The sequence below is a fragment of the Phalangium opilio genome, unplaced genomic scaffold, assembly GCF_054372755.1.
Source record: "Phalangium opilio isolate 3A_F unplaced genomic scaffold, DU_Popi_V2 ptg000082l_1, whole genome shotgun sequence".
In the NCBI taxonomy this organism is placed as follows: Eukaryota; Metazoa; Arthropoda; class Arachnida; order Opiliones; family Phalangiidae; genus Phalangium; species Phalangium opilio.
In genome coordinates, this window is record NW_028324189.1 from 2,421,697 (window position 1) to 2,449,657 (window position 27,961).

Sequence of the window (27,961 nt, forward strand, 5' to 3'; positions counted from 1 at the left end):
TCCGTCTTGCAAAACCCCCAAAACTAGAAAACCCCCATACGCAAAAACCTTAAACATTTTATAGCTGATCCAGTCGGAGTTTATACTAAAGTTTAAAGCTACGTTCACACTATGTCTTATGTAATATGATTTGCAAATTGGGGTTGAATACTTTTCCTTGAAAAATATATGAAATGATGAAGGGTTGATTCTAGTAGCTTGCTCGATTACTTTTCAAAAGCAACAACTTACAACATTGCAGTTGGCGTTACGTGGAGGGGAGGGGGAAGAGATAGTACGTCATAAATTCAAGCTACAACTTAATCATATATATATATTTATATAAACATTTGTTGTTTGTGCATGGTGATATTATACATAAAATCTAATTTCCGGTGCGTCATTTTACAATATCCTGATTAGTGATTATGAACCAGATGCGGTGTAAAAAACAAACCTAACTTGTTTTTTTACAAATATCGATATTGAAACTTTACAGTGATTTGTTATTTATTTAAACTCAAACTATGATAGTAGATCAATTAAACGTGATCATATTGGAAAACCCATCGTCGAGATTTCATTCAAATCGTTAAGATTTTTAAATCATCTATTAAAAGGCGCGAAATTTCAAAAATTAGGCTAAACAATTTTATCAAATTAATAAGCTGTAGAGATCGTTTAGTTGCAAGGTGTTTTTCAATTATCGTATTCAATATTTCATTTGAACCGACGACGGTCCAGAAATGCCATCAGATAACATCTGTCAATACTTTAGTTTCAATAAATTAAACCACATTCTCCATAATAATTTCAAAATTAAACTAAAACCGAGGGGTTAGCCACTCACTCCTTTGAAATATAAATAAATTTTCTAATCAAATATTAAGAGGTGGATTCCCTCTCGGTTATAAGTTATATACACCTTAATAAATAAAGATAAGCGGAGGGATATATTTTTTTGTATAAGAGAAATTTATCTGTTAATGGAATCTGCAAATTTTTAAGGTCACGCCCAAATGAATCTATACATTTAAAAGCGCCAACTGATAAGGAAAAACTAGACTGTGTCTCTCCCTCTGCGACACGAAAAATGATAACGCAAAATATATACAGGTATATCAAGATAACGAATAAAAAGCTTGCCAAAATATAAAAGTACATAGCCTATGATAGCACCATTTTACCTTTGACCGTATTAACAACAACGTCAAAATAACTCTACTGCCAATTGACTATATCTCGTATAGTCGATTCTTATTACGAAAGGCTAACCACACTCTTTTAAGGTATTATATTACGCTGAAAGATACAGAGTGTATTACTCGGAGGAGTGAACCACTCCTCATACGCAATGCAATCTTGTTATCTAAGGATACGTAGGAACGATAGCCATTGGGCCCTGAGGGACGCTGCTTGTTAAAAGACGCGGGGGGGGGGTCTCTTTATTAGTTAAGGGGGAAAAGATTCGATAAAAATGATATCTAACGTCGGAGACGGGGATCGAGAAAAAAAAACGTTTCTGCTAAAACCTCCAAATAGATTAGATGGACAGATTAAGAAGGCGTCTACGTGACAAAACTGAGTAATAAATATTACTTAACCTCTCTTTCTCCCCCCCCCTCCTTTCACCTTTCATGCATTTCCAGATTAATTTACTTCTAACGGTTCATATTAGAATCGTTCTTTCATTCAATAGATCTTTCAAATTTGGCGCGAAAAAATGTCTCCCGCGCTTAACACGTGTAAGCGCGCGTGAATTTTCAATATTGGCGCGAAAAAAAAGTCTCCCGCGCTTTTAAATTTAGGCTTAACACGTGTAAGCGCGCGTGAATTTTCAATATTGGCGCGAGAAAAATCTCTCGCGCTTTTCAATTCAATTCAATTCGACTTTCGTGTTTGTTCGTTTCGTTTAAAGTTCCTAAAATAAACGTAAAACAATTAATTTCCAGGCAATACTGATAAGAGAACCGAGGGTCCGTTTTTTTTTAAACAAGTTAATTCTTATCAAAACTAAAATATTTTCACATATTTCTTTTTTTTTAAACGAAAATATTAATTCTCGACCTAAAAATTTGATAAGTATTTTTCTTTTTCTTCTTGCAAGCTCCCTTTCCCCGAAGCTATGTTGTATTATAAGAATTGAAAATATATTTCCTTGAATATTAAATAGATAAGGAGGACCATTTTAAGGGTGTCATTTTATAATTCTAATCTTGGAATTAAGGCGAGGAAGGAACACATGGCCCAAAGATAATCTCCCCAAAAAAGCATTATATTCATACACACTAGATAGGATATAGAGACACACTTGACTAAAGGGAAATTGAAATTAACTTCGAAAATCGTGAATCAGTGAATGAATGAATCGAAATTCGAATTCTCTGTTTTCGTCGAAGAAAAATAAATAACAACGCTGATTGGTCGATCAATGAATCAAAAACTGTTCATACCTATACTAAAAAGTACACTTGTCAATAAAAAGTACTGGACGTGTCACATAAGAAATCAAACACGGGCTACCGTCGATCTTCTTTTCATTAGCGTCGTCTGCATCCATGGAATTATGGGTCGAAACCGGCAACCTAACTCCCCAAATTGAACCTAACCTAACCTAAGCTAACACACCATAAATATAACATAATGGGGGATCAAATGGCAAGATTTTCCAGCGCTGGAAGCCAGGTGACGCTAGTATCGACTAGTTAATTTTTTATTATAAGGAGTTGGCACCACCTATAGAGAGTCAAATCTTCTTCACGCGTAGCGGCGAATCCTTTATCCATGGAATTATGGGTCGAAACCGGCAACCTAAGTCCCCAAATTTAACCTAACCTAACCTAACCTATCACACAATAAATATAACATAATGGGGGATCAAATGGCCGTCTTATCCAATGAATTTTCGAATGGTTTTGGCGCCCCTTTAATTGGGAGGGTATATATAGATTTAAAATAGAATTTGGATAAGAGAGAATAAAATATGTTTGCGTGTGTAGCTTATATTTATCGCTTTAAAAGGTTCCTACATATTTTGGGAGTTTGATAAGACCTAATCGCTCTTAAGACGACTAACTCCCTAGAATGCGGCTTTGAATACGTATAGTCTGTGTGTAGCTAAGCGCTGTTGCATTTTATCCCCAATGATAAGAAACTCGAGAGGAAAGTTCTGGCTGCCCATCACCATCAGCACTTGCCATGCGGCATTCTACATCAGGATAGGTTTTACTAAGCATTTTATCACTTATCGTCATAGAGGGCGGTTCCCCCTAAGAGCCCATCCACATGCAACCAATGTCTCTGTTCAATTTCAAAATAAACCTTTTTTTTTCAAACGCTTCTCACTTCTATACGAATAAATTCAGATTTATAATAAAACGTTTCCACTTAAATTGATTGATTAATGCATCGAACGAGTTTAAGAAACATTAATTTCGTTAAAAGTTAAAATTTCGCAACAACTTGTTAAGCCTAATTTGAAATTGAGAATTTACAAAGCGCGTGCAATTTTTTTCTCGCGCCAAAACTTGAAAGCTGAAATTTTCAGCGCGCGTAATTGTTCTCGCGCCAAAACTAGGAAAGATACAGCGCGCGTGATTTTTCTCGCGCCAAAACTTGAAAGATCTGAAAGCATACAGCACGAGATTTTTTCGTACACGACCTTAATTTCTGTAATTTGAATCGAATAAGTTGACCACTAGGAAAAAATGGATGACCCGTTAGAAAAAGGTATATTTGACGAAAAAGAAATAGTTTTGGGATTACTTTTCCTTTCATTTTTTGGAAAGATTGTATAGTTTTCTTATCGCGTAATGGAATTCCTATAGACCATTAAAAACTGGCGCGCTAATGATGTCAAAAACTCAACTAAAAGTCAATCATTTACATCGATGAAATTTTCTATTCAATTTGACTCTCATTTCTAGCTTTCATTATCAGCGGCGGAGGGTTACAACTCGGAGAAAAATTAGTCGAATGACATTTCAAAGGTCACTATAGATTTCCAAATAATTGAGCTAATTAGGGTCAATTGAAGAGTTACAAAACTATCATTGTATCCTAAAAAGGAGTCGAAATTCAATGGAACCTAACGTTTAATTCGGTTCCTTGCAAGATTGCGAAGCTATTTAACCTTTACTAATGTCTCTCTTATGAGAGAAATTAATGTTTCGATCGAGTTTTTAAAAAAAATGATAAGAGCTATATAGTCCATGCAAGGTTTGACACCAATCAAAGGGGTACATTTAGAACTGGTGGGGTGCAGCCCCCCGCTAATCGTTTAAAAGGGTTGACTGCCATTGGTAAAATGATACGGACAAAAAAAACTTAATGGTAAAGGGCCATAAAGATATAAGTCAAATTATACCTCTAGCAAAACGTTTTTCAATTACTATCTCGTGAAATATCATAACAATGGTATATGCCTATTATTAAGCCAATTAGGGATTATTCAAGCGTGGTTTTAAGTACTGGTCTGCGTGTATCTTTCAATCAATAGATTCGATTGTGACAACATTATCATTTAAAACTAATTAAGTGACTTCTATTTAGATTATATTGAAGATTCAGTCTTGATTTGCTACAAAATTATTATTTTTGATTCGAAATCGAACAAATGAACATACCCCTTAATTTCTCTCAGACCTTATACCATTCAGTGCAAGGCAAAAAAATGGCAGGTAGAGAAAGGTAAAACCACTGACATAAGCGATTTCGAAAATCAAATCAAATCAAACCCAATCTCTGTGAATTCTGACTGAGCAGAGAAAGCGAGAGAGAGAGCGAGAGAGAGAGAGAGAGAGAGAGAGAGAGAGAGGGAGGGAGAGAGAGAGAGGGAGAGAACTAAAGAGCGTATAAAATTCATTCAATCAAGTCATACATTATATACTTCTTATTCAGAAATTTAGTAAAATTTTAGTCGTTCCATATCTTTTTAACGCGGCTGCAAATAGTGGGTGAAAAAAGAAGATGATATTTGATAAGAATATCAAAAAAAGGCATTAGAAAGATGACGAAGGGAAAGTGAGAGAGAGAGAGAGAGAGATATTTCTTATACAGAAATAATGACGTCATTTCCGTTGTCGAGGTTTGATTCTCTTCTCTAGAAATAGGTTAACGTCATCCCCCTCTCCCTTTTAGAAGTCTCTCTCTCTCAACGAATCTTTTAACGGAGCTAGAGTTTAAAGGCGATCCCTCCTTCAACTGATATCAAAAAATTCTTCTCCGAATAAAGAAGAATAAAAATCAAAAATCTATGGATGGAACATAAGTAAATTGATTATCATCTCTAAGTTAATGGTTTATTGAAGAGTACACGATCTTGGGGTCGCCTGGTTCGATTTTCATCCGTGGTCTCAGATATTTCAGGTCAAAGATTATGCTCCCCTATCTATGGAGCATAATGCCTCGTGGAGCTGATGTTTCAGATGTAGAACTTTGTTACGCGCACTGAACGCCCCTGAGTAACGTCGACATAAACAGTAAACCCGTTGATAAACAAGCTGTGAATGGCCCAAACTATTTTTCGAATCATCTATTGGTGTGTGAATGCTCATTACAAACTTAGAAAGAACGTTATTAACATATGACGACAGTAAAAACGTCAACAAGTCGGCCACGACTAACTTCGCATCCCTTGAAATGTAAACCCAAATTCCAAATTCTATGCAGGGAGGAGAGATGTAGGACTGAGTGGCAATGGTAATAAGTCTCCCATTGTACCTTGCGCACACCCCTACCCTTCCGCTAAGTGCTGCCGCGTAGCGCTATTGCATTTGTATGAGAATTAACGTTCCCGTACCGTACGACCCTATCGAAACGCTGAGCATGCTGGGAGGACTTCGTTGCCGTTCCGTAGATGGGGGTACATACTGAAACGTTATAGGTATGGGGGTTACCACTCCATCTCTCTCTCTCCTTCAAGTTCCATCCATGTCTCAAACCAGTCAGACGAAAAAAGTTATAAAACCTTTGAGATTTGGCGGGATTTAGAAATGGGGTAGGGGGCCACGGGGGTCTATTATAATGGTGGGAAAGGCGATATCGCGCGGGAGAAGTGACTTTACAGAGCTATGCGGAGATCTTATCTAAGCTTTAAAGGGAGCACAAAATCTAAAAAAAAAATCGTATTAAAAAGAGAAGAGACCAGAAAAAAAGGTCAGGATTTCGTTATCAGGCAGTGAATATCGGACGAAATGAAATAAAACTTCCTGACACCCTGAGAAGGGAACGTGTAAAGGCACTCTTATCTACCGCTTATCTTCAGGAATTCTTAGCATTCTTAGCTAGACACTCGAGAGAGAGTGAGTGAATGAAAAAAAAAGTGAATTAAAAAAGTCAGCCCTTTTTTGGTGATGGTGGTTCAGATGACTCCCCAAAAATTTCCAGCCAATAGCAAATTGGTTAAGTTGGCTTTTCCTGAATAGCTTTTATTCTAACTGATAAGGAACAGTGCTAAGCCTATTTTAATATGGCTAAGCCTACTTTTTAAAAGCCCTGAAAGAATAAATGAATGAATGAATACTATCTTAGCGTCTTAAAAAGGATACTTTAAAGATTTTAATTATCTTTGTCCCCTAACCTAACTCTGTATCTTTTAAGCTAAAAACGTTAAGCCTACTTTTAAAACGATAAATACTATCTATCATAGAACTTAGGGATGGCGAAGTATAATCACATAGCACCTTGTTAAAACATTTCCCTTTTATAATCTTAAACGGGTCAGTTTAAATGAAATTTATGTGAGAAAAGTCTATTTTAAACGCGGGAAATCTTAAACACGGAAGGAATTCGGTCGGCAATTTTAAAAGAAGAAAGATAATTTCTATTTAATTAACGATCTAAGATATTATCAAATAGACAGTGACGTCATCACATCATGGCGTCAAATTTTTCGGTAGCAACGAATATTTTGGCTCCAATCTGAGAAATAACTCGTTTAATAAAAAAAGATGATAAACTCGTTGTCGACTCTCAGTGATCGCACGAGATTAAAATCACGAGAAGAAATTTCAGCGCGCGCTTCCAAATTCCAACTAAGCCTAATTTAAAAGGGATACTAAATGATTTCAATTTAAAGGCAATACGAATTCAGTTCAGTGGTAAGAACTGTAAGTGACTATACGTGATACGTTCTCTTTGGAATGCTCCCAGTTTTGAAGCTAAAGAAAGATATTTATCGGTATAGATATAAAAGAAGAGGATCACGTTGGGGAAGAGAGAGAGAGGTAAAAATTTGTTAATTGAATTTGCAAGTAGTATATGGCGCCAACTAGTCCATCGTCGCAAAAGGAGTCCCGTGCTTTTTGCAAGCCAAGGGGATTAATCTCTCGTTCCCGATCTGATAGCCATCTCTCCTTTGCTTTCTCTTTCTCCTGATCTCTCCTAAGTGCAGAAAGACGGAGTGAGAAAGAAGCCTTCTTCCTCCCTCCCAGTACAATTATCTTTAATCTAATCCCTTCCTCTCTTTCTCGTATAGTCAAATAAACTCCATGGCTTTTCCACGAGAGACTCTGTTCACATACTCCGATAGTGACAGGAGAAGAGAAGCCTTTACCAATAGTAAAATTATCTTGAATAGTTAAACTTATTCCATGAGTTCATGATATATATATATACATATGCGTATGAGCTTTCCATGAGATATGCTATATATTAGAGGGAATTCCATGACTTTTCCATGAGATATTCTGTATAATCAAGGGAATTCCGTGATTTTTCCATGGAAAAACTCTGTTCACATACTGCAAGCGACACACAAAGTATGTCCCAATAATAAAATTATCTTGAATATGATCCTTTTTCTCTTATGGTTAACCAATTCCATGACTTTTCCATGAGATTTAATTGGGGAACCGTTTGTTTATAGTGAGAAGGGCATGCATAATCTCTCTAATATTAAAAATAGTTCTAAGAAAAAACGTGTATACCACAAGAAGTAGATAGCGCATAGCAACATTTGCTTGAACGATTTTAGTTAAACGGAGAAATTGCTTGCAATTTCCATTCAAGCGAAATCGAAGATACCTTTTTTTCATAATAATACAAACAGATAATAAAAACAGAGCTTATATTAGAGTCGGTCAAGCTTAAAAACACCTTATCGTAATTTGCCCCCTGGAACATGCATGCATAACTACGTTTTTCCCTTGACTACATTTACAACGTTAGGAATCTTAATTCTTCGATCGTTTTTCGTTGTTATTACAGTGTCCCTTTGATACCCCCACGTGCTCCACCCCTTTAAAGAAATCTCCCACCCACGCGCCTCAAATATATTCAAATTTTTCCAATCGGTTTTGCACAAAGCGCGCGCGCAAAGATTAGGGCTTTCCTTTTATTGTTTTGGGGGGCAGCGACTAAAGAACAACCATTTTCTTTGAATCCATCTCTACTTCATTGTTTTACAAAGTTTTAAAAAGTTATTATTCAAATCGGTTGAAGGCAAAATCTGTTCTGGTAAAACAAGCCGCGTGTTTACCATAATTGATTTACACCCTCACCCCTTCACCACTGAATACCAAAACAGGAGGTGAACCCACCCCGTCTTTTTATCGCGTCCCCCACAAATTAATTAATTAGCTAAGCAAACCCCTAACGACTTAAACATAATTAACGCTAGCTTCCTTGAAAGAAATTGTAGCATATTTAAATGTGGTAAATTAAACGTTGAGTTAGAAGTTTGGATGTATGTACATACGTATTGGCGTTTCGAAATTGAATGGGTGTTTAAATTCTACAGATTATAAAGATACAGGGTGTAACCAAGAAGCGATATCTAGTTTATTAGGGAGAAGGTATAAGATTCCTATAAGTATTCGCGCGCCATAGTCCCAGTCCCCCTTTCAAAATACAAGGGGGGACGTAAAAGGAGGCCCCGGGCTATTTCGCCTCTCCTCAGTCGGAAAATATGACTTTAATTTTCGTCATTCGCGTCGCGCTGACGTGAGTTTTCAAGAACCAATGAGATGCTTGTTGTAATTTAAAGCGGCGGGGATTAACTCCGGACCTACTATACGTTTGGACTGGAGATAAATCTAGAAATGTTTGTCGAATTTATACCTTCTTCCTAGTAAACTAGATATCGCTTCTTGGTGTAACATAAAGAGTGGTGGTATAGGATTTTAGTGATTTAAGGATAACCCCTATAAATTTAAGTAAAAAATTGAAAGACAATTATTTCTAATTTAATTAAGGGGTCATCCATAAAAAACTTCAAAAATAACTTGTAATTGGTGTTCCTTCTGGAAAAATGGCGATAGAAGTTTCATTTTCGACTCAAAATTGATTTCCCCATGCACTTTCTACCACCCTTTTTGAAACACCCTGTATATCGTATATCTTTTATTCAAAAATGAAATAACGTAGAGATATGTAACAGGGTATCAGGGTATCCTGGTTTAGGGAGGCATAAGGGGGGGGCGTAGAAATATAATCCCGTATCGTGTCCCTCCCTGCCTTGAGTTTGACTTTTCCAAATCGGAAATCTTTCAGAGAGAGGTAGTCTTATATCATTTCTATGTCTTTGGGATCCCGTATGGTCCGAACCCGATAAATCCTCGTCATCCTCTTCCACCAGCAGCACCACCAGCTTCCCTTTCCATTCCTCTTGGTTATAGGTGAGCTCCGTTAACACACATTGAGAGAAACAGAGAAAGATAGAGAGAGGCTGGATGGCTGGGAGGCGTCGTCGGGAGATGTATCTGAAACAGGGAAGAGTGTCATCCCAGGGGCTGCTCAACAGAGATAAAATTTTATTCCGGGGGTGTCACCTCCGAGCACGTGCACCCAAAACGAAAAGGGAGACAGCCTCCCAGTAACCCCCACTGCCCACTCTTCTCACACGTGATGTACAAGAGCCCTGCCATTTACAAGGGGATGGATACAATACTTAATTTATATGGAGAGATACAAACACCTTAGACAGATATCCCAGCTTTAATTTTTCTTCTAGAAAAGTTTGTTTTAAGTTATATTTCAATGATTTAATTTGAAAATTAAATTATGAATTATATTCATGGTTTCTTATTTAAAACTAGTTAAAATTATCATTTATATTAATGTTTTCTTATTTAAAACCAGTTAAAATTATGATTTATATTAATGTTTTCTTATTTAAAACCAGTTAAAATTATGATTTATATTATTTTCAATTTAAAATATTTATTTCTTGAGAAGTTAATGTCCTTCCTCTTTAGCGCGAGACGATATCGGTTTTGGCGCGCGCGGGATAGAGCTCGCGCGTGAATTCTTTGTATTGTCTGAGCTAGCGCGCGCTTTTCAATGTCCAATCATATAAGACGAACACAGTTAGGCTTAAGTTATTTAGAATCTTCTTTCCGAACGTTTACCCTTATTCTTGTATTCGCATTAGGCACGTGGATAAAGTTAGCGTCCCGATGACAGGCTACGTATTAAAAGGGGTGACTTTCCGATTGATCGAGTGTTTGCAATGGATAAGGGAATTTATTATTATTTTAAAAGCTGAAACGCCACCGTCCTTATGTTTGGCTAATTTATTAAAGCTACGGATAATCGTGGATATGAGGGGGGGGGGGCTAATATCCCGAAAAATACTTTCAATAGTGGGAGGGGGCCCATATGGGACCCCAAATCATTAAAAGGCGAAAAGGAGCTGCTGGCTTCAATTTTGAAATTTGTAAATTTCAAAAATTCTCCAGAGTAAAAGAGTAAACATATCTAGTGCGCTTTCAAAACTTTGTTCTCTCGACAATAACAAATATTGGGGAAATTAACTTAAAAATATAATATTATTATATTTGACACTATAGTATTTGAGAAGCTTGTCCTTAACCAATATTTAGGGGGTAAAATAACCCCCAGAAATACGTAAATAATCATAATGAAAGCGTTAGAATAGGCTAACAATAGACATGCGTAATAATAGGCTAATAATAGACATAAGTGATAACAACTGATAAATTTATAAAAACGCTTTTCGTTATCTAGAGTATGACGTCATGATTTTAAAAACGCCTAGAGACAATTGTAATATTAAAATCATTCCTGTTCGTGATCTCGATATGTAAACACAAGTTAATAAACTATTTTAATTTAACTTTTAATTATGTTACTCGGCGCATTACTGACTTAGCTTTAAAATAGAGCTAACATAATTCAGAAGTGGGGTGTTGTCCAATGGACCGAACTTAAGACACTCAAACGACAAAAAAAAAAAAAAAAAAAAAAAAAAACTCGGAATGTTTTATTTTTTGCGCGATATTGTCGAAAGTTACGAGAACGTGTTCCGAAGTCGAGGTAATTGAAAACGGTTCGTGAAGGAAAAGTTAACCACGGACAGTGACGGGGCTACGAATTCTGCCTCAAGGTTCAGCAAGCGACTAAAGGAAAAGGGTGAGAGAAAGGTCTACTCGACAAATTCAAGATCAAAGATCGCGAGGTCAAAGGCGGCAGCGAAGTATCCAACTACCACACGTTTACTCGGGAAAGGATTAAAGCCCACTTTTTCCAACGGAAGATCACGAGAAATTGAAGGAGTGTCGGTTGACGTAGAATATAACGAAGTTAGTGGCCATACATTCATCGAGAGCGATTCACGCGAAGAATATTTACACCCAACTTTTGTCGACGGCGCCCTCCACGAAGGAAGGTACGATAATATCGGGATAAGGGACTTGGAACGAGCGTTTAACGAACAAGTCAGAGACCACGGGAGCGACTGCTTCGACGTTACGGAAACTTACAGAGAATCACCTTACGATAATTTCGGCGTAAATCGTAAAGGTCCCAACGAAGATTCGCGGCGTACAATGACCGATACGAATCAAAACACGCAGGGAGCGGCAGCGGCGGCCCCCCTTACGGGACTTGAGGATGCAATTAAGAATGCGGTTGCTACAGCGGTACAGCAAGCACTTTCTGCAATGACACAAGTTCAAGTACAGTTTCAACAACAGCTTATCACTGCTCAAAACAACCAAGCGAATCAGGTGAATAACCAACCACCGGCGGCTACTCCTACAGAACACCATCACTGGGGCGATACAGGAAAGTTAATACCAGACTTCGACCCTTCAACGTCTCCACACCAGACAGTTGATCTATGGATTAAGAAGGTTGATGAGACCGCGGCGGCCTATAATTGGTCAGACAGAGTTATTGTTAGCCACGCAGTATCCAAACTCAAGGGAACGGCTCGCATCTGGTATGAAGGACTATCAAGCGTCAATCATTCTTGGGATGAGTGGAAGGCGTTGTTGGTGGAATGGTTTCCCGTAGTAAAAGGAACTCAGAGACTTTATCGCGAAATGGAAGCGCGCGTTAAACAACGCAACGAATCGGTAGAAGCATATTGCCACGATAAGATGACGAAGGCTCGTTTGGCTGGAATTTCGGACTCGGCAATGATAGACTACTTGATAACTGGTCTACGCGACGAGCAACTTATAATGTCATTAAGTACTCGAGACTACGCGTCACCCCAAGAGTTCTTGAAATACGTCAAGTTAATGGAAGAACGAATGGGCTTATTGAGAGAAAGTCAACCGGGTTCTACATGGGAATCAAACCGGAAGGATAGGTCACGAATTGCGAATAACCATCCTAGCGGTCATACTGGAAATAGCAGTAAAAATTACAACAGCGAGGAGCAGACAAAGAAGACTAAGCGGAAACCTAGATATAACGAGAAGGGTGAACCCCTGTGCTTCAACTGTAAGAACTATGGTCACATTTCGAAGAATTGTTCACAACCACAGGAAAGAGAACGCTGCACAGAATGTCACAAGACAGGACATGAAGTAAAGGATTGTCCATCATTAAGAACTAAAACGAAGACAGTTCATCATCTAGACTCGAAGCGAAATGAAGATACCAATCTGAAATACTTCATGGATGGAACCATAGACGGAAAACCAATGAAGTCCTACTTAGATCTTGGAAGCAAATGCGTGACAATTCGTAAAATCGATGCTGACAATGCAGGACTTAAATATAAACCGGCACCAATAGGAGTAACCATCGAAGGATATGGGGCAGGCGTAACAAAGGTTTTGGGAACTTTCACGGGTAAAGTGAAACTCGATCAGGCTGAAACTATAGTAGAAGTCCTCATTGTACCAGACCACGCTCAAGAAATACCGATGCTAGTGGGCCAGCCCTTTAGCGAGAAACCACACATTACGATAATTAGGAGGAAGAATACAATTCGAATCTTTGAAGAACCATATGATGCAGATCAGGAAGATAACTGTCTCCAGAACATTCAAATTCCGACGCTACCCGAGAAGGCAATTAATCTTTGGGCTAAAGAGGCGACTGTTATACCAACTCAGTACATTGGGTTCATTGATGTTCACGTAGGAGAGGAAGGAACGAGGAAGTCCGACCTTTTCGTAGACATGCAGATGCGATGCGGTTTGGGTTATGAGCATTGCATACCACGAAGTGTTATATCAGTCGACGAACATGGCAAAACTACAGTTCCGGTACTCAATGTATCCGAGCGGGAACTGAAGTTCAAGAATGGCCAAAGGATAGCGAGAGCCGAAGTCTGTACATTGGCCGAACCTTTGACGAACGAGATTTTGCAATTGGACGTTAAGCGTGGTAACCCTATCGTGGTTGGAGATGTCAACATCGGACCTAATGTATCCCAAGATGACAAGGAGAGCTTGATTGAATTACTAAACGAGTATCATGATTGCTTTGCGGAGGACATTTCGAGCATAGGACGTACAAATAGTACTAAGATGGAATTAGAACTAAGTTCTGAGCAACCGGTGACCTTCCGCCCATATCGACTATCCTTCTCGGAGAGACAAAAGGTTTCGAGCAAGATCAACGAATTAAAGGCTGCAGGGATTATCGTCGACTCCGTATCACCATTTGCAAGTCCAATATTAATCGTCAAGAAAAAAACTGGCGACGAGAGACTTTGCGTCGATTACCGAGCTCTTAACCGAATTACAAAACGAGACTCGTATCCTCTTCCTCGCATTGAAGACCAGATTGAACGATTACAAGGCAACAAATATTTCACAAGTTTGGACCTCGCGTCTGGATATTATCAAATTCCACTCGACGAAGCATCAAAAGAGAAGACAGCGTTTATAACTCCGGACGGGCACTACCAGTTCGAAGTAATGCCATTCGGTCTGAAGAACGGACCAGCAGTTTTCCAGCGTATGATCAATGCTGTACTTGGAAATCTTCTGTATACGGTTGCAATGGCGTATATGGACGATATACTGTTGCCATCAGTAACGGCAACGGAAGGAATTCGAAATTTACGGGAGATTTTGGAAGTCCTCCGAAGAGCTGGATTAACACTGAATCAAAGGAAATGCTATTTTCTTATGGAAGAAATTGATTACCTGGGTGTCGAAGTTAGCGGAGAAGGCATTAGACCGGGGACGCGCAAAATTGAATGCGTCCGTGCTTTTTCAAGACCGAGGAATGTTCACGAAGTCAGACGATTTCTGGGGTTGTCAAGCTACTTCCGTCGTTTTATCGAGAACTTTGCAAGATTGGCCTCACCGTTAACAGACTTGCTACGTAAAGAAACAGCATGGAAATGGGGACCAACAGAGGAATTGGCATTCGAGACGCTCAAGCTTAAACTCACCGAACGCCCATTATTGGCTTTGTATGACCACAGAGCCAAGACGGAATTACATACTGATGCCAGTCAAGTTGGCCTTGGCGCTATATTAATGCAGGAAGGGTCCGATGGAAATATGCATCCAGTGTACTACGCAAGTCGGAAAACAAATACTGACGAAAGCCGATATCACTCGCATGAACTCGAAACTCTGGCGATAGTATGGTCGATTGAAAAATTCAGAGTATATCTACTAGGAAAACAATTTACGATTGTCACTGACTGTAACGCCGTACGGAACACTATCTCGAAGAAAGATATTGTACCCCGCATCGCTCGATGGTGTCTAAAGTTGCAGGATTTTCATTATGATGTTATCCACCGCCCCGGCTCCAGTATGGCACACGTTGATGCATTAAGTCGAGCGCCGCACGGTGATTGTGAAGAACTTGACGTGGTACAGGGGTTTCAAATCTGCCACGTATCCTTATCCCACGAAGATTGGCTCGTAATGGCCCAGAAAGAAGACCCTAAAATATTGAGACTTATCGACCAACTCAATAAGAAGACTGATCTTACTCAAGCGGATAAGCAAGTGAAGGAGGAATTTGTATTGAAAAATGGGAAGTTGTACAGGAAATCCTCAGACGATAAGTTGCAAGAGAGGTTACTGTGGGCTGTTCCGAAGAAGGCTCGTTGGCAAGTAGTAAAATGGAATCATGACGATGTTGGCCATTTTGGTGTAGACAAGACCTATGACCGAGTGAAGAATGCCTATTGGTTTCCACGAATGAAGGGATTCGTTCAACAATACGTATCTTCATGCTTGGATTGTCTATATCACAAAAACCCGTCTGGAAGAAAGCCTGGATTTTTGCATTCCATAGATAAGGTGGGCGTACCAATGGATACAATTCATATGGATCATCTAGGCCCGTTTATCAAGAGTACCAAGGGAAATGCATACTTAATCGTCATTGTTGATGCATTTACGAAGTTCACAATATTGAAGCCGGTTAGGAATACAAAAGCCGCATTTGCTCGGAGATCCCTGGAAGAGATTATTGGTCTTTTCGGTTCACCAAGAAGAGTTATTACGGACCAAGGCACATCGTATACAAGTAAAGAATTTGAAGATTTGTGTAAGAAATCAAAGATTATACACATCAAGAACGCAACGGCAACGCCTCGTGGCAACGGACAGGTCGAGAGGTACAATAGAACCATAACGCCAGCCATAGCAAGTTTGTGCACACGACAAGATGAAAAAGATTGGGATGACCATCTTTCGCAAGTTCAATGGGGCTTGAACAATACGTTCCACAAAGCGACCTTAAGAACCCCATTCTCACTACTATTTAATTTTCGATCCCGACATCCGCTGGGAAATGAAATCGACGACGACGACTCAATAGAACCAATTGAGCTAGAAACCCAAAAACGAAGAATGGAAGCGATAGATCGAATACGTATAGACCAAGAAAAACAGCGATTACGCTATAATGCCAAGAGAGTCAAAGCAGCGGAATATTCACCGGGAGATCTAGTAATGGTTCAGCGAGAACCAATCGCTACTGGAGTACCAACAAAAACAAATCCGAAATTCAAGGGCCCCTACGTTGTGACGAAAGCACTTAACTACGACAGATATCAAATTGAGGACATCCCTGAAGCTCAGAGGACACAAAAGTTCTATAGAAATACAGCACCAGTAGATAAGCTGAAAAGGTTTCAAATATTTGACGCTCATGATGGTTTCGAATCTTCTTCAGATGAAGAGAACGTTGATGGACAATTGTCACCAGTTAACGCAATAACCCAAGAACCATCAGTAACAACCAATGCTAGTAAAGAAGCCACTCCAAGTTCATCCAACGATCAAGTACACGCAGCGTCTGAATTGGAAGGAATAGATTTCCAGCGACGAAGCGGTAGAAACCGAAGAAAACCAGACTATTTCAAGATTTAAGTTAGGATAATTAAATTCTTCCAAATTTTCAAACTGTGTAAACATAAAAGCAAAATCTCCATTGTTGTAAACTATTATTGTTATCATGCTTAGTCAGGAGTCTAAGTTATTAGGATGGCCGAATGAAAGCGTTAGAATAGGCTAACAATAGACATGCGTAATAATAGGCTAATAATAGACATAAGTGATAACAACTGATAAATTTATAAAAACGCTTTTCGTTATCTAGAGTATGACGTCATGATTTTAAAAACGCCTAGAGACAATTGTAATATTAAAATCATTCCTGTTCGTGATCTCGATATGTAAACACAAGTTAATAAACTATTTTAATTTAACTTTTAATTATGTTACTCGGCGCATTACTGACTTAGCTTTAAAATAGAGCTAACAATAAGAAAGTCAGTAATATTTCAGTAAGAAAATAATATACTACTAAAATTTAATGAGCAGCTTGTCCCTACCTAAAATTTGACTCTATAGTCTTTGAGAAGCTTGTCCTCGCGACTGTTAGCACCCCAATAAGTTCTAAATAATCCCCAGAAACTATATACATAAGTAAATAATTCAAAAGAAAATATTAACAAATCGGTTTGAAATCTGGGAGATTCCGATATGAGTGAATGTTTGTCTGTAAAATGTGTCGTCGGACTTTGTCGCCCCCACGGAAGGCGCCGCGGCCTGGCCCTGGTCCTGGTCCTGTTAGCCAGGGGTGTTCATCCCTTTCTGGCTGTTTACAAAAGGAGTCTAGATAAGTGAGGGAGGAGAAGAGGTATGTACGGGGGAGGACTGAATGTTCTCGTATCGGCAGGCTGCCACGAGATAAGGAGCCGCTATCTCCAAGTAACACGCATGGCCGCCGAAAAGACCAGAAAAAAGAACTGGGAGAGGGCTAGAGGGGGGGAGTTCTCCCCAGATACTCTCCTTTCACCCCCATCCCTTCTCGCATCTTTTTCTTCATCGCGTTTATAGCGGAAAAGCGCTAACGCCGAAGAGAAGACCTATTCGCATTTCATCTATTCGTGATATTAACCAATATATAAATAAATATCATCTGCTAGCGTAGTTTTAAGTTTTACATCGTCTTAATATGGATTCCAAAGAAGGCAGAGGAAGGTGGGTAAAATATTTTTCTGAAACGTCACAGGCACCACGTTACGTGAAAATCCAATGACTCCGTTTGGAGTGGGACCTATTTTCAGTGGAAAATCCCTAAAGGGTTAGGTTTCGAAATAAAACGAAAGAAGTTCCTCTGATTTAATTTTCAAATATCTAAAATATTAAACTCTGAAATTTAGGGGGAAATATACTGAAAAAATATACCAAAAACTACTAATAAGTAGACCAAAAACTACTAATAAATAGACCAAAAAACTACTAATAAATAGACCAAAAATCTACTAATAAATAGACCAAAAATCTACAAATAAATAGACCAAAAACTACTACAGAACTTCAATAGAAAATTTGAGAAGAATTGACCCTGTAAGTTGGCTTTTCCCTGGACACCGGAGCTCAGCGGGTGAAACATTTCTACAGGGGCCATAGACTTAACATTACGGAGCAAAACTTGGAAATTCCTAAACCCATAGTTGCAAGTGAACAAAAAGAAGGAACTTAATTTTAATTATAATTAAAGTTAAAATTAAATTACACTCCATTTAATTAAAGTTAAAATTGGTTTGTATTAGAAATTAAACAAAAACGTGAAAAAATTTACATTTATGTCAAAATAGACCAAAAAAGTAAAAAAAATGGCGGTGAATGCGAACGAGACTGGGATCTTACACACCGGAGGATTTCATTGGAGGGGGGGATTGATTGTTACGCGAGCGATAGCGTATTCATAGTCAGTCAGAGAAGAGAGTTGGGAGGAGGGGAGGGGGTATAAAAACGGAAGAGATTCGCTCCCCCCTCCTCCCCGTCGGTTGCCGCTAGGGGGAGCAGCGGAGAATGTTATCATGGGTTGCAGAGCGCTCGTCCGCTGCTCGAGCTCCGATAAGCGCCCTCGATAATGTAAATGAACTATTTTTTCTGCGCCACTATACCAACTTCTACTTAATCTTAGGAGAAAGGGGGGGGGGGAGGAGGGGGGAAAACCCCCCTTCCACCCCCACCCCCATTGAATAAGGAGGCGAGGATAAGATTGCGTCTATAGTAGTGTTAGCCTTCTTCCTCTTAGATATATATTTAGAGAGGAAACTTGAATTGTTTCATTATAAAAAGGAATATTCAATAACTAGGAAGTTAGCCTATAGCCTATAGTTATTTATTATTAGATTTTATGCCATTTAACCATAAGAAGAAATATACAAGGGTGTTTCTGATAAGTCTGGTGGCATAAATTAATTTAAGGGGGATGTTCTTTGGAAAATCAATTTTGAGTTTAAAATGTAACTTCTATCCATGCCATTTTGGTTGACCTGAGGGACACTGTTTTCAAGTTAAGACTGTCCAAAGATTATTTTACGGATGACCACTTAAAATTTAATTAAGAACCTGATTAAGACAATTTTTTCTAATTTAATTAATTAAAGGGGTCATACCTAAAACACTAATCAAATCATAACTCGAAAACAGTGTCCCTTAGGGCAAACAAAATGGAGATAGAAGTTGTATTTTCTACACAAAATCGTACACCCAATGAACATTCCCCTTAATTTATGCATGCAGACTTATCAGAGAAACCTTTGTAGGAATATTGCAACTTTTTCACAATTTAACTGTTGATCATAATATACATCTAAAATTCTTGTTAGTAATGAATAGATTCTTTAAGGAAATATATTTGGCGAAAGATATCTCTCGACGCTGCTTGCCCCCTCTTCCCCCGTCTCTCTTTTTATAAAGGGGTGTGTGAGGAGGGTGCGCAAGGTTTAGTAGATAAGGAGTTAGTTTTTGAACCGAAGGAGAGAGAGAGAGGATGCTTAATTTTTAAGTTTTGGTCCAGAGTAGATTATGAAAAGGCACTAAGGAGAAAAAAAAAATCTTTTCCTTATCTTGGATGAAAAAAACCGGCCAAAAATCATCGTTGTGTAAATAAGCAATTTATGGCTAGGGATATTTTTAATCTATAGCTTGCCAGGGGATCATCCCCTCACAGTCTAACCTTAATCATGGGGCTAACCTTACCCCTTATTGCAATAAATAATAATATATATGCCTGCACATTCATTAATCCGCAGACGTACATTATACAAAAGGGACTAACCAACACCAAGAAGCGATATCTAGTTTACTAGGGAGAAGGTTTAAGATGCCTAAGTATTCGCGCGCGCCATAGTCCCAGTCCCCCTTTCAAAATACAAGGGGGGACGTAAAAGGAGGCCGGGCTATTTCGCCTCCTCTCCTCAGTCGGAAAATATGACTGTAATTTTCGTCATTCGCGTCGCCGCGCTGACGTGAGTTTTCAAGAACCAATGAGATGCTGGCGGGGATTAACTCCGGACAGGCTACGTTTGGTCTGGAGATAAAGCTTGATTATAAATGCGGCGAATTTATACCTTCTCCCTAATAAACTAGATATCGCTTCTTGCCAACACAAAGGGATATGTTGCACGCATTACATAATCTGGGGTCTTTTTCTTTTTATTAATGTTAGCCATTTTGGGGGTGTCGATAAAATGGTCAAATATATTAGGAAGGTTTCCTTAGACGTCATGACAATATTTCATACCTATGATCTTGTCTATTTACCTGTGAAAAAAAATATTATTATAATTTACCGTAGTCGGAAATTTAGTATTTCATGTAGGAAAAGTATATATATAGAGATGTTAAACTATATGTAGAAGTATATCACGTGTATTAGTAAAACGTGGGGTGATTTTGGTCGCTCCTTAAACTGTCTATAGGGTGATTTTTCACGCGCAAATGACCGCTCGATTTTTGGGTTGGCGCGAGCGAGCGCTACTGGAGGGAAATGGGGAACATCAATAAAGAAAATGGCCCCGGGATATCGATACAAGCTAAAATGTATAGACCTTAACACGCTGGAAACTAGATAGTTGTCGATGGTCCCCCCCCCTTTCACCATATTGGGGAGGCTATTTAAACTTCGATAGATTTAACATATTGCAAAATCAGTGTAGACACGGCAACAAATTTTATCTTTACATAGAGTGTTATGGAGTGAAAGCTAGAAAGGTGCTATTACTCTGCAAAAGTAGTTACAAAACTAATTTAAAGGGAGTGTATCGTATACTCCGTCAAAGATAAGAGAACTAAACGATATATTCCCTTTAACGTACAGTTATGCCATAGTTCAACGATGAAAGAACATAGTCGGTGTATGTGAAAGTAAAAGTGACGTAACAATGATAAGAATACACCTTAACGATAACTAAACGGTGACTGCTAGGAATTTGGCACACTACACAATATCTAAGAATCTTACTGTATGGTAAAAGCGTAACTAGTGACTTTATTGGCTGCGTTCAACGAGAAAAACCGATTACATATCGGTATGTTACGCTGAACGCGCCTTTATAACGTCAACAAATGCCCTAAACTCTTCCTAAACAAACTTAATTTGTACCGACTGTAAGGTAAAAGGGTAATAGGTAATAAGTAACGTTATTGAATGCGTTCAGCAAGAAAAACCGATTATATATCGGTAAGTCACCCTGAACGCGCCCTTATTACGTCAACAAATACCCTAACTCCTTCCTAAAAAAATCTAATTTGTTTGTACCCGGAGTCCCGGATAGTTTTAGAAACCATCCTATATTTAGAAATATAAAATAGAAAATCAACTCCCATCCAATATGGTAGCGAATCCGAGCTATAGGTAGGAGCGATAAAAGCGTGTGTGACGTATCATAATAATACGACAGCATTCCTAACTACCCCCATACATTTTTCTGTTGAAACAGTAAAGGTTAAAACTGATAAAAACCCCTAACATTAAAAACAATATTTTGTGTAAGGCAAATCCCGCATAGATAAGAAAAAAAAACAAGTTAATAAATACGTTTTTAATCCCAATTCAAAATAACGAAAAAGATGAAATAATTTATATTCATTATCAGTTTCTCTCAGTATGAAATAAAATATAAAAAAAACTGTTCGTTCCGCAGTTACAGGCTTTTTTTTTTCATATCCGAAGTGAGATAGGAACATTATATAGTATATTTTTCTAGCTCACCAGGAGTGTATATTTATCATTTGAAAATAGTAAAGATAACCATTGTTTTATAAAAGGTAAATATATATTTATACGATAAGGTGTATACTTTAGTTTGCTGGAGTCAAAACTCAGCGTGGTGCAGGATTCGAATTAACACTCTTATCATTACGGGAAATATACTTGTAAAGATATGATTGTAGAAAGGTAGTAGGGGGTTGTTATGAATTGTCAGCTTTGTTTTTCAAGGAATACTACCACGTAAAATAATAGACACTTCCAAAAGTAGGATATTTTTAAGTAATCTTGTTGCCTTGAAAGGGATACACTGAACTTTAAATATTTATTTTCTTAATTGAAAGAGCGTGTAAAATAATGAATATATCAATTGGAACCATGCTTATATTTACAATATTAAAGAAAATACCAGCAATTGAGTTTCCGTAATGGATGGCACCAAAATCCAATACCATGGGGCTAAATTTGATGTAAGGTGCGAGACTATACCTTTAAACAACTTTTTATTATCGTCTAGTCAAGCAAGGATGGTTGTGAATCTATCATTTAGTTATTTTTCGAGCCGTACAGTTAGCCGCGCCGTGTCTATTAGATAATAAATAGTCATTATATATACTATGGGTCCCATTTTATCTCTAACTTAACAGAGGGAATGGAACGAAGCTGGGCATACACGCATTTTTATAGCGCATGCATTCTAGATAACAATACGAGGAATGTAATACTTAATCTCAACCTTTTGAGTATTCAGCTATAGGGATTTTTACGGATGAATGCATTACGAATTTTGTAGATAATAATTATAATCTGCAAACTGGGATTTTAAACGTCAACGGCAAAAGATTTGATTGAGTTTTTAGTTACTATTAGCAGAAGGGGATAATAGAAGAAGGATGACACTCTGAATGTATCCTCTTAATACTTTTGTTATGTAACATGATTCTTCCCAGGCGAGGAAACCCTTTCTGTTTGCTCTCCTGCTCATCAAAATTCAGATGGGCATCGCACCGTGCTAGGGTGAATTCTATAACTGTTTGGTTCTAAATCCTCAGCAATCAACCCACAAACCAGCGCTAATAGACTAATGATTTGGGAAATATTTACGGCGTATGTGATTCGGTTTAGTAACATTGCATGCTCTAAATGTCAAATGATGTTGCGAAGAATCATGTTACAATTATTCCGCCCGCTTTATGGTGGTACACTTCAATCTTAACTTGAAGACGGTGTCCCTTAGGACAAAAGGCCATAGAACAATTTCGACTTGAAATAGTCCAAAGAACATTGCAACCCTTAATTGCTGAGACTTTTCAGTAACACTCTGTAGTGGCTCATAATCAGTGAACAAAATAGCAACACCCTTAAGAAAACGAACGAATGCAATTTGGCTCCAATTCAAATTTTAGATAGGCGAGAGTGGCAAAAGAAATATACATCATATAAGGTCAATTTTCGTTAACAACGTCTTGTATAATCAACTCGCAACAAAAACTCTGTGCAATATCGAAACTGCCAAACTAGCTATCGGCAAATTTGGGCCAAAGAATGAAAAGCCTTTTATTGAAAGAGCCCCACCTTCAAAGATTGAAAGAAAAAAATTCAGGGGTGTTATATACCCTACGTACTATATCTCCTAAACCTCTAAAACCTTACACCTTTTTTTTAACCAACCCCTAAAAAAACGGTTCACCTTTATTAATTCAAAGAGTTCGATATTTAAAGCTCGGTGCCTTCAAGGACCTCAAATAATGACTATTCTTTGGGGTCCCTAACGACGAGGGGAGAGAGGGACATGTAAGAAAAAAAAGAAGGGGTACATGCACGATAAAGAAGGACTTGCAAGTGTCCCTAATTAGGGACCGCGCCACTTTAACAGCGTAAAAAAAGTATATATATATTAAGTGCCCCTCTGATAAAAAATGGAAGCCATGCTCGTTCTGAAATTCTAGTTCTGAACCAATTAAATTTATTAAATTGATCAGAAATTTTAATATAATTTGAAGAATTAAAATATAGTCCTTCAGTGACTTGGGGTTATTTTTTTCAATCATTAGACTGACTGAAAATGAACGCCCAGGCCAAACCATTCGACCTAGAAGGCTGAAAATTGGCAGGAACGTTACTCATAAGTAGTAGGCACACGCTACTAAAGATTATTCAAATCTACCGCCATCTTGAAAAATGGCGGCCATAATTGTAACCAAAACGTTTTTATGGAATAATGCTGATTTTGCGTTTCAACCGATTTCAATAATATTTAGTACAATGGTTCCCCATATCCTATAGACTGGTTTAAATGACATTTGGGATTCGTTTAGCCACCATCTTTCAAAATGGCGGCCGGAAAAGTAATAAAAATATTTGGTACCTTTGCTGCTAGTCATTATTATAGAGTTTGAAATCTTTTAAATTTCTTTCATGTATTGAACAAAGTGAAAACTTAATTTGGGTTGGTTCTTTAATTGGGACAAACCTTTATCAACCCTCGATGAAAGGGGGTTCTCTCCATACTCGGGGGAGGGGGTTTAGTTTTTGGGGGTCGAGTTGGGGGGTAAAAATCAATCTGTCGATCCCGTTTAGCGATAAGAGCTAACGAAGTTTGCCTTTGTTTTCTTAAAAGATAGCTGAACGGGGCTCGAACCCCCTGTTAACCATATTGAATAAGGGGCGCTAGTGAACATTCTGTCTGTATGTATACTTAGTTTTTTTGGGGGTGGGGGTGCAGGGGGATCAGAGTCGTCTTTCTTTAAGACACCTGCTAATGACCGAAGGAACCCGACGCTCCTCCCCCTTCCCCCCAAAGATACCTGAAGGTATTGTTCGGGAAGGCAATCTTTTTTACCTCATTTTATTAAGTATACCGATATTGCTAAAGAAATGGCGTCTCCAACAAAAAAGGGTACTTTCTCGTTAAGCTCAGATAAAGACAGTCTCATAATCAATGAACTACATTATTCTATAGTCACTTAGCACCGTGTTACGATGCACCAATATAATCTTGCTGGAATTATAATCTAAGTTTTGTCTATGAAGGAATGTCCATGCTAAGCCTGTGGGTTGCTTTGCATTGCATATTGGTGGCTAGCCCCTTTGCCACAGCTAACCAACAGCGCACTATACTAACTATTACCGTTAACTAGAGTTCATAAAATATTAATCGAGGTCGAGCTTGTTGTTGGGGTCAAGGTATCCCCGAAAAGAAACAGGTCAGTGTCGGGTCCCCACATGAACACTACCATTAATCTCAGTAAGGTTTGATTGAAATGAGAAACTGGGTAGGCCTAATACCGCGGTTTAAAAAAGTGGTGAGAGAACTTGCAAACTTTACGATGATGATGTTTGTTTGTTCCCAAAGTTTTACTCGGTGTGCCACGGTCCGGGATCGAACCCGAGACCCTTTCGATGCAAGGCGAAAGTGATAACCGCTACCCCACCCCGCCTTAAGAGCCGAACTCTCATCCGCAAAACCAGCCTGATTTTAAATAGAACTTTTACATCCAACGAGGCCACTCAAAGAGTTAGATAAACGGACGATCTAAGTAACTAATTACAACAATTCTTCAAATCTACAGGCAGAAATGAAGTGTCCATTATCATTTTCCCGTTTGACCGACGGGGGAGCTGAAGAAGATGGGGGGTTTCAATAAACGTAGTAATGGAAAAATAGGACCGGACACACGATTCTATTTTGTTCTCTCTCTCATCTTTCCGGAAATGACCTCTCTCTCTTTCTCTCTTTTGACCTCTGAACTCCGTAGCTCATCGAGACGATTGTCGCTTTGAGTGTTAGGAGATGATGACCAATGGTCACCCTTATTGACCTCCCCTTACACATGACATTCGAGCAAATAAAAGCCAATTGATTTAATCGCTATAAAAGGATAGTTAGTGTTTTGCGGCACGTACCATAATACTGTCTTAGCTATCTTACAAAGGAGAGAGGACAGAAAAAATATAGCGGGGGCTCGAACCCCCAACCCCTAGCACCACAAGCAAGCGGCAGGGATAGATAACTTTTAGGGGGACTAGTATTTTTTTAGTAAGGTACATTGTCAGTTTGCTTTTCGCACGAATACCTCGGCTAATGGATGCCACGAATCTCAAACCATATATCATACCAAAAAGAAAAGTTCTTCGAAGCAGCCTGTATACTTTTTTTATTCACTTCATATCGCCGAAGTGCATGATGGGAAGTCGGGTGTATAGTTTTAGGGGAAAAGCTTATTTCTGTGTTTTTGTTTTCTTTTATTAATTATAATTAGGTTTTTATAAGCGTATGACAGTCGAATATTATAGTTCTTTCATGGGATCTACAGATACAGTTAAGTCAGGGCCTACCCCGTAAATATTTACTGAAACAGTTGACAATATACTTAATGGCGTCCACCACAGATTGGTGGGAAATAAAGTGTTTAGAGAACTGCTGTGGGGAGTTTGACAAACTTTATGACGCGTGTCCTCTATAAAGGACAACAAAAAATAAGTCGTTTCTCAACGTTTTAATAAATTAAAAGGAAAATTCGTATCTGTTATTTCTTTTTTCATTGAGATTGTCGAGCTTAAGATCTTAATCTGAGCTTTAACTCGGTCCGGTTGTTAATAAAAACTGCGTAAAGATTGAACTACCAAGATTAAAAATCCGGGAATGTCTTAGTCTTTCGTGACAAAATGAAACACGCCATAATTCAATTTATACAATACAATATAAAAAAGTTGATTAACTGGAAGTATAAATTTAGTTTGGTTCCCCCGCATGATATGGTTTGACTTGAAATCACAAGAGGGTAAGATTTGAGGTGGTGTTTACCCAAAGAACACATATACTCTTTAATTAATGGCGGACCCATCAGAACAGATACACCCAATATTTTATACCTTAAACTTCGGATTAATTTACTTTTTCCGTACTTATTTCAATTTTAAAAAAATGAAATATGTATTAGAGGTTAGGTTTAAGTGGCGGAAAATCATACGTTTGTTTGAAAAGACGATTTTAATTTAAGCCAATAGGCGCCACACGATATAGAAGGACACTCGCACTATCTTAAATTGAAATACAATTAGGCTCATTTCCGGTGCTTGGCTGATGTACAAACTATTTCATTTTTCATCCCGCAACTATACGCAATGCACGAGATTCAAATTAATTATGAAATAAATTTTAAGAAATTTAAATTACTATACCCTCAATTAAAAAATTAATCGAAACACTCTCTAACCGGAAGTACAAACTTTATTATTATACATAGGAAAAGCGGAAGACGAAGAACTAGAGGAACTAGGGGAACAACTGGGATTACCACGTGACGTTCTTTGTCTCGGAGAACCCAACTCTGAATCGGAAGAATCATCTACTCTGGGACAATTAGGTTTAGCAGACTTGTCCGTTCAAAGTGTCCAAAAACTGAAAGAAGGGGAACAATTTGGACCTTACCACGCGCGGATACTTGACCAAGATAACACCGACAGCGAGGACAACCAAGAATTCCTACAGGTTGGTATTTCAAGTTGCACGACGTATAATAATAATTGTTGTTTCAATTAAATAATGTCCTTATATTACAGACCAAGGACCAAAATGGTCGAAAGGTAAAAATCAGTCTTTTAGAGGGTGGCTCTAAATGGTTAAAATTGGTCAAAAGTTCCTCAACGTATCACGCGGCTAACTTTTATATCTACACTCATGGTAAGTACTTCTTAAATATAATTGTAAAGGAATTAACTAACCCGTTATGTCGACAATGTCTTTAGGAGATCTCATTTGGTGCCGAATCAAACGGGACTTGGAGCCCGAAACTGAATTACGTAGCGTCTACGATGGGCAAAGAAAATTTAGTCCCTCCCCTAATGATCACAGACAAGGGGCCAAAAAAATTAGAAGGACCTCGTCCGAAGAGATACCACCGAACTTGGGGGTCAACGGAGACTCGCAATTACATTCACCAGCTCCGGAGAAAGAGAGGACGGAGGAAAGGACGCCATCACCTAGCGGTAGTCAATTGTCATATCGACGTCACATACGGAATTCACCCAGTCCCGCCCCGAATACAAAAATCCTAGTCAACGGAGATGATGATAATAATGGGGTCAAGAGAGAAAGGGTCAGTCCCGAACCCCCCACGCCCCCAGCTACTACCATTTTTCAAAATGCCCCCGAGTTCATCAAGGTACCCGTCAACGAAGAAGCCAATTACCCGGATCATAGTAGCGGTCCAACATCAATAAGTAACAGCACCCTTCCGGCATTCCCACCATATGGATTTCAACCCGCCAATGTTCCACCAGGTAA

At 38.5% G+C, this 27,961-nt stretch overlaps 1 protein-coding gene across 1 annotated transcript in view; it reads left to right on the plus strand.

The window, feature by feature from the left end:
- The window catches only part of ush (Zinc finger protein ush), a 55,510-nt gene that overhangs the window by 20,696 nt on the left and 6,853 nt on the right, over positions 1–27,961 (plus strand). The window contains exons 2-4 of the mRNA XM_089847557.1: positions 26,922–27,166; positions 27,238–27,358; positions 27,424–27,957. Of these exons, the coding sequence (XP_089703683.1) occupies positions 26,922–27,166; positions 27,238–27,358; positions 27,424–27,957 (900 nt within the window). The remainder of the gene's footprint in view (positions 1–26,921; positions 27,167–27,237; positions 27,359–27,423; positions 27,958–27,961) is intronic.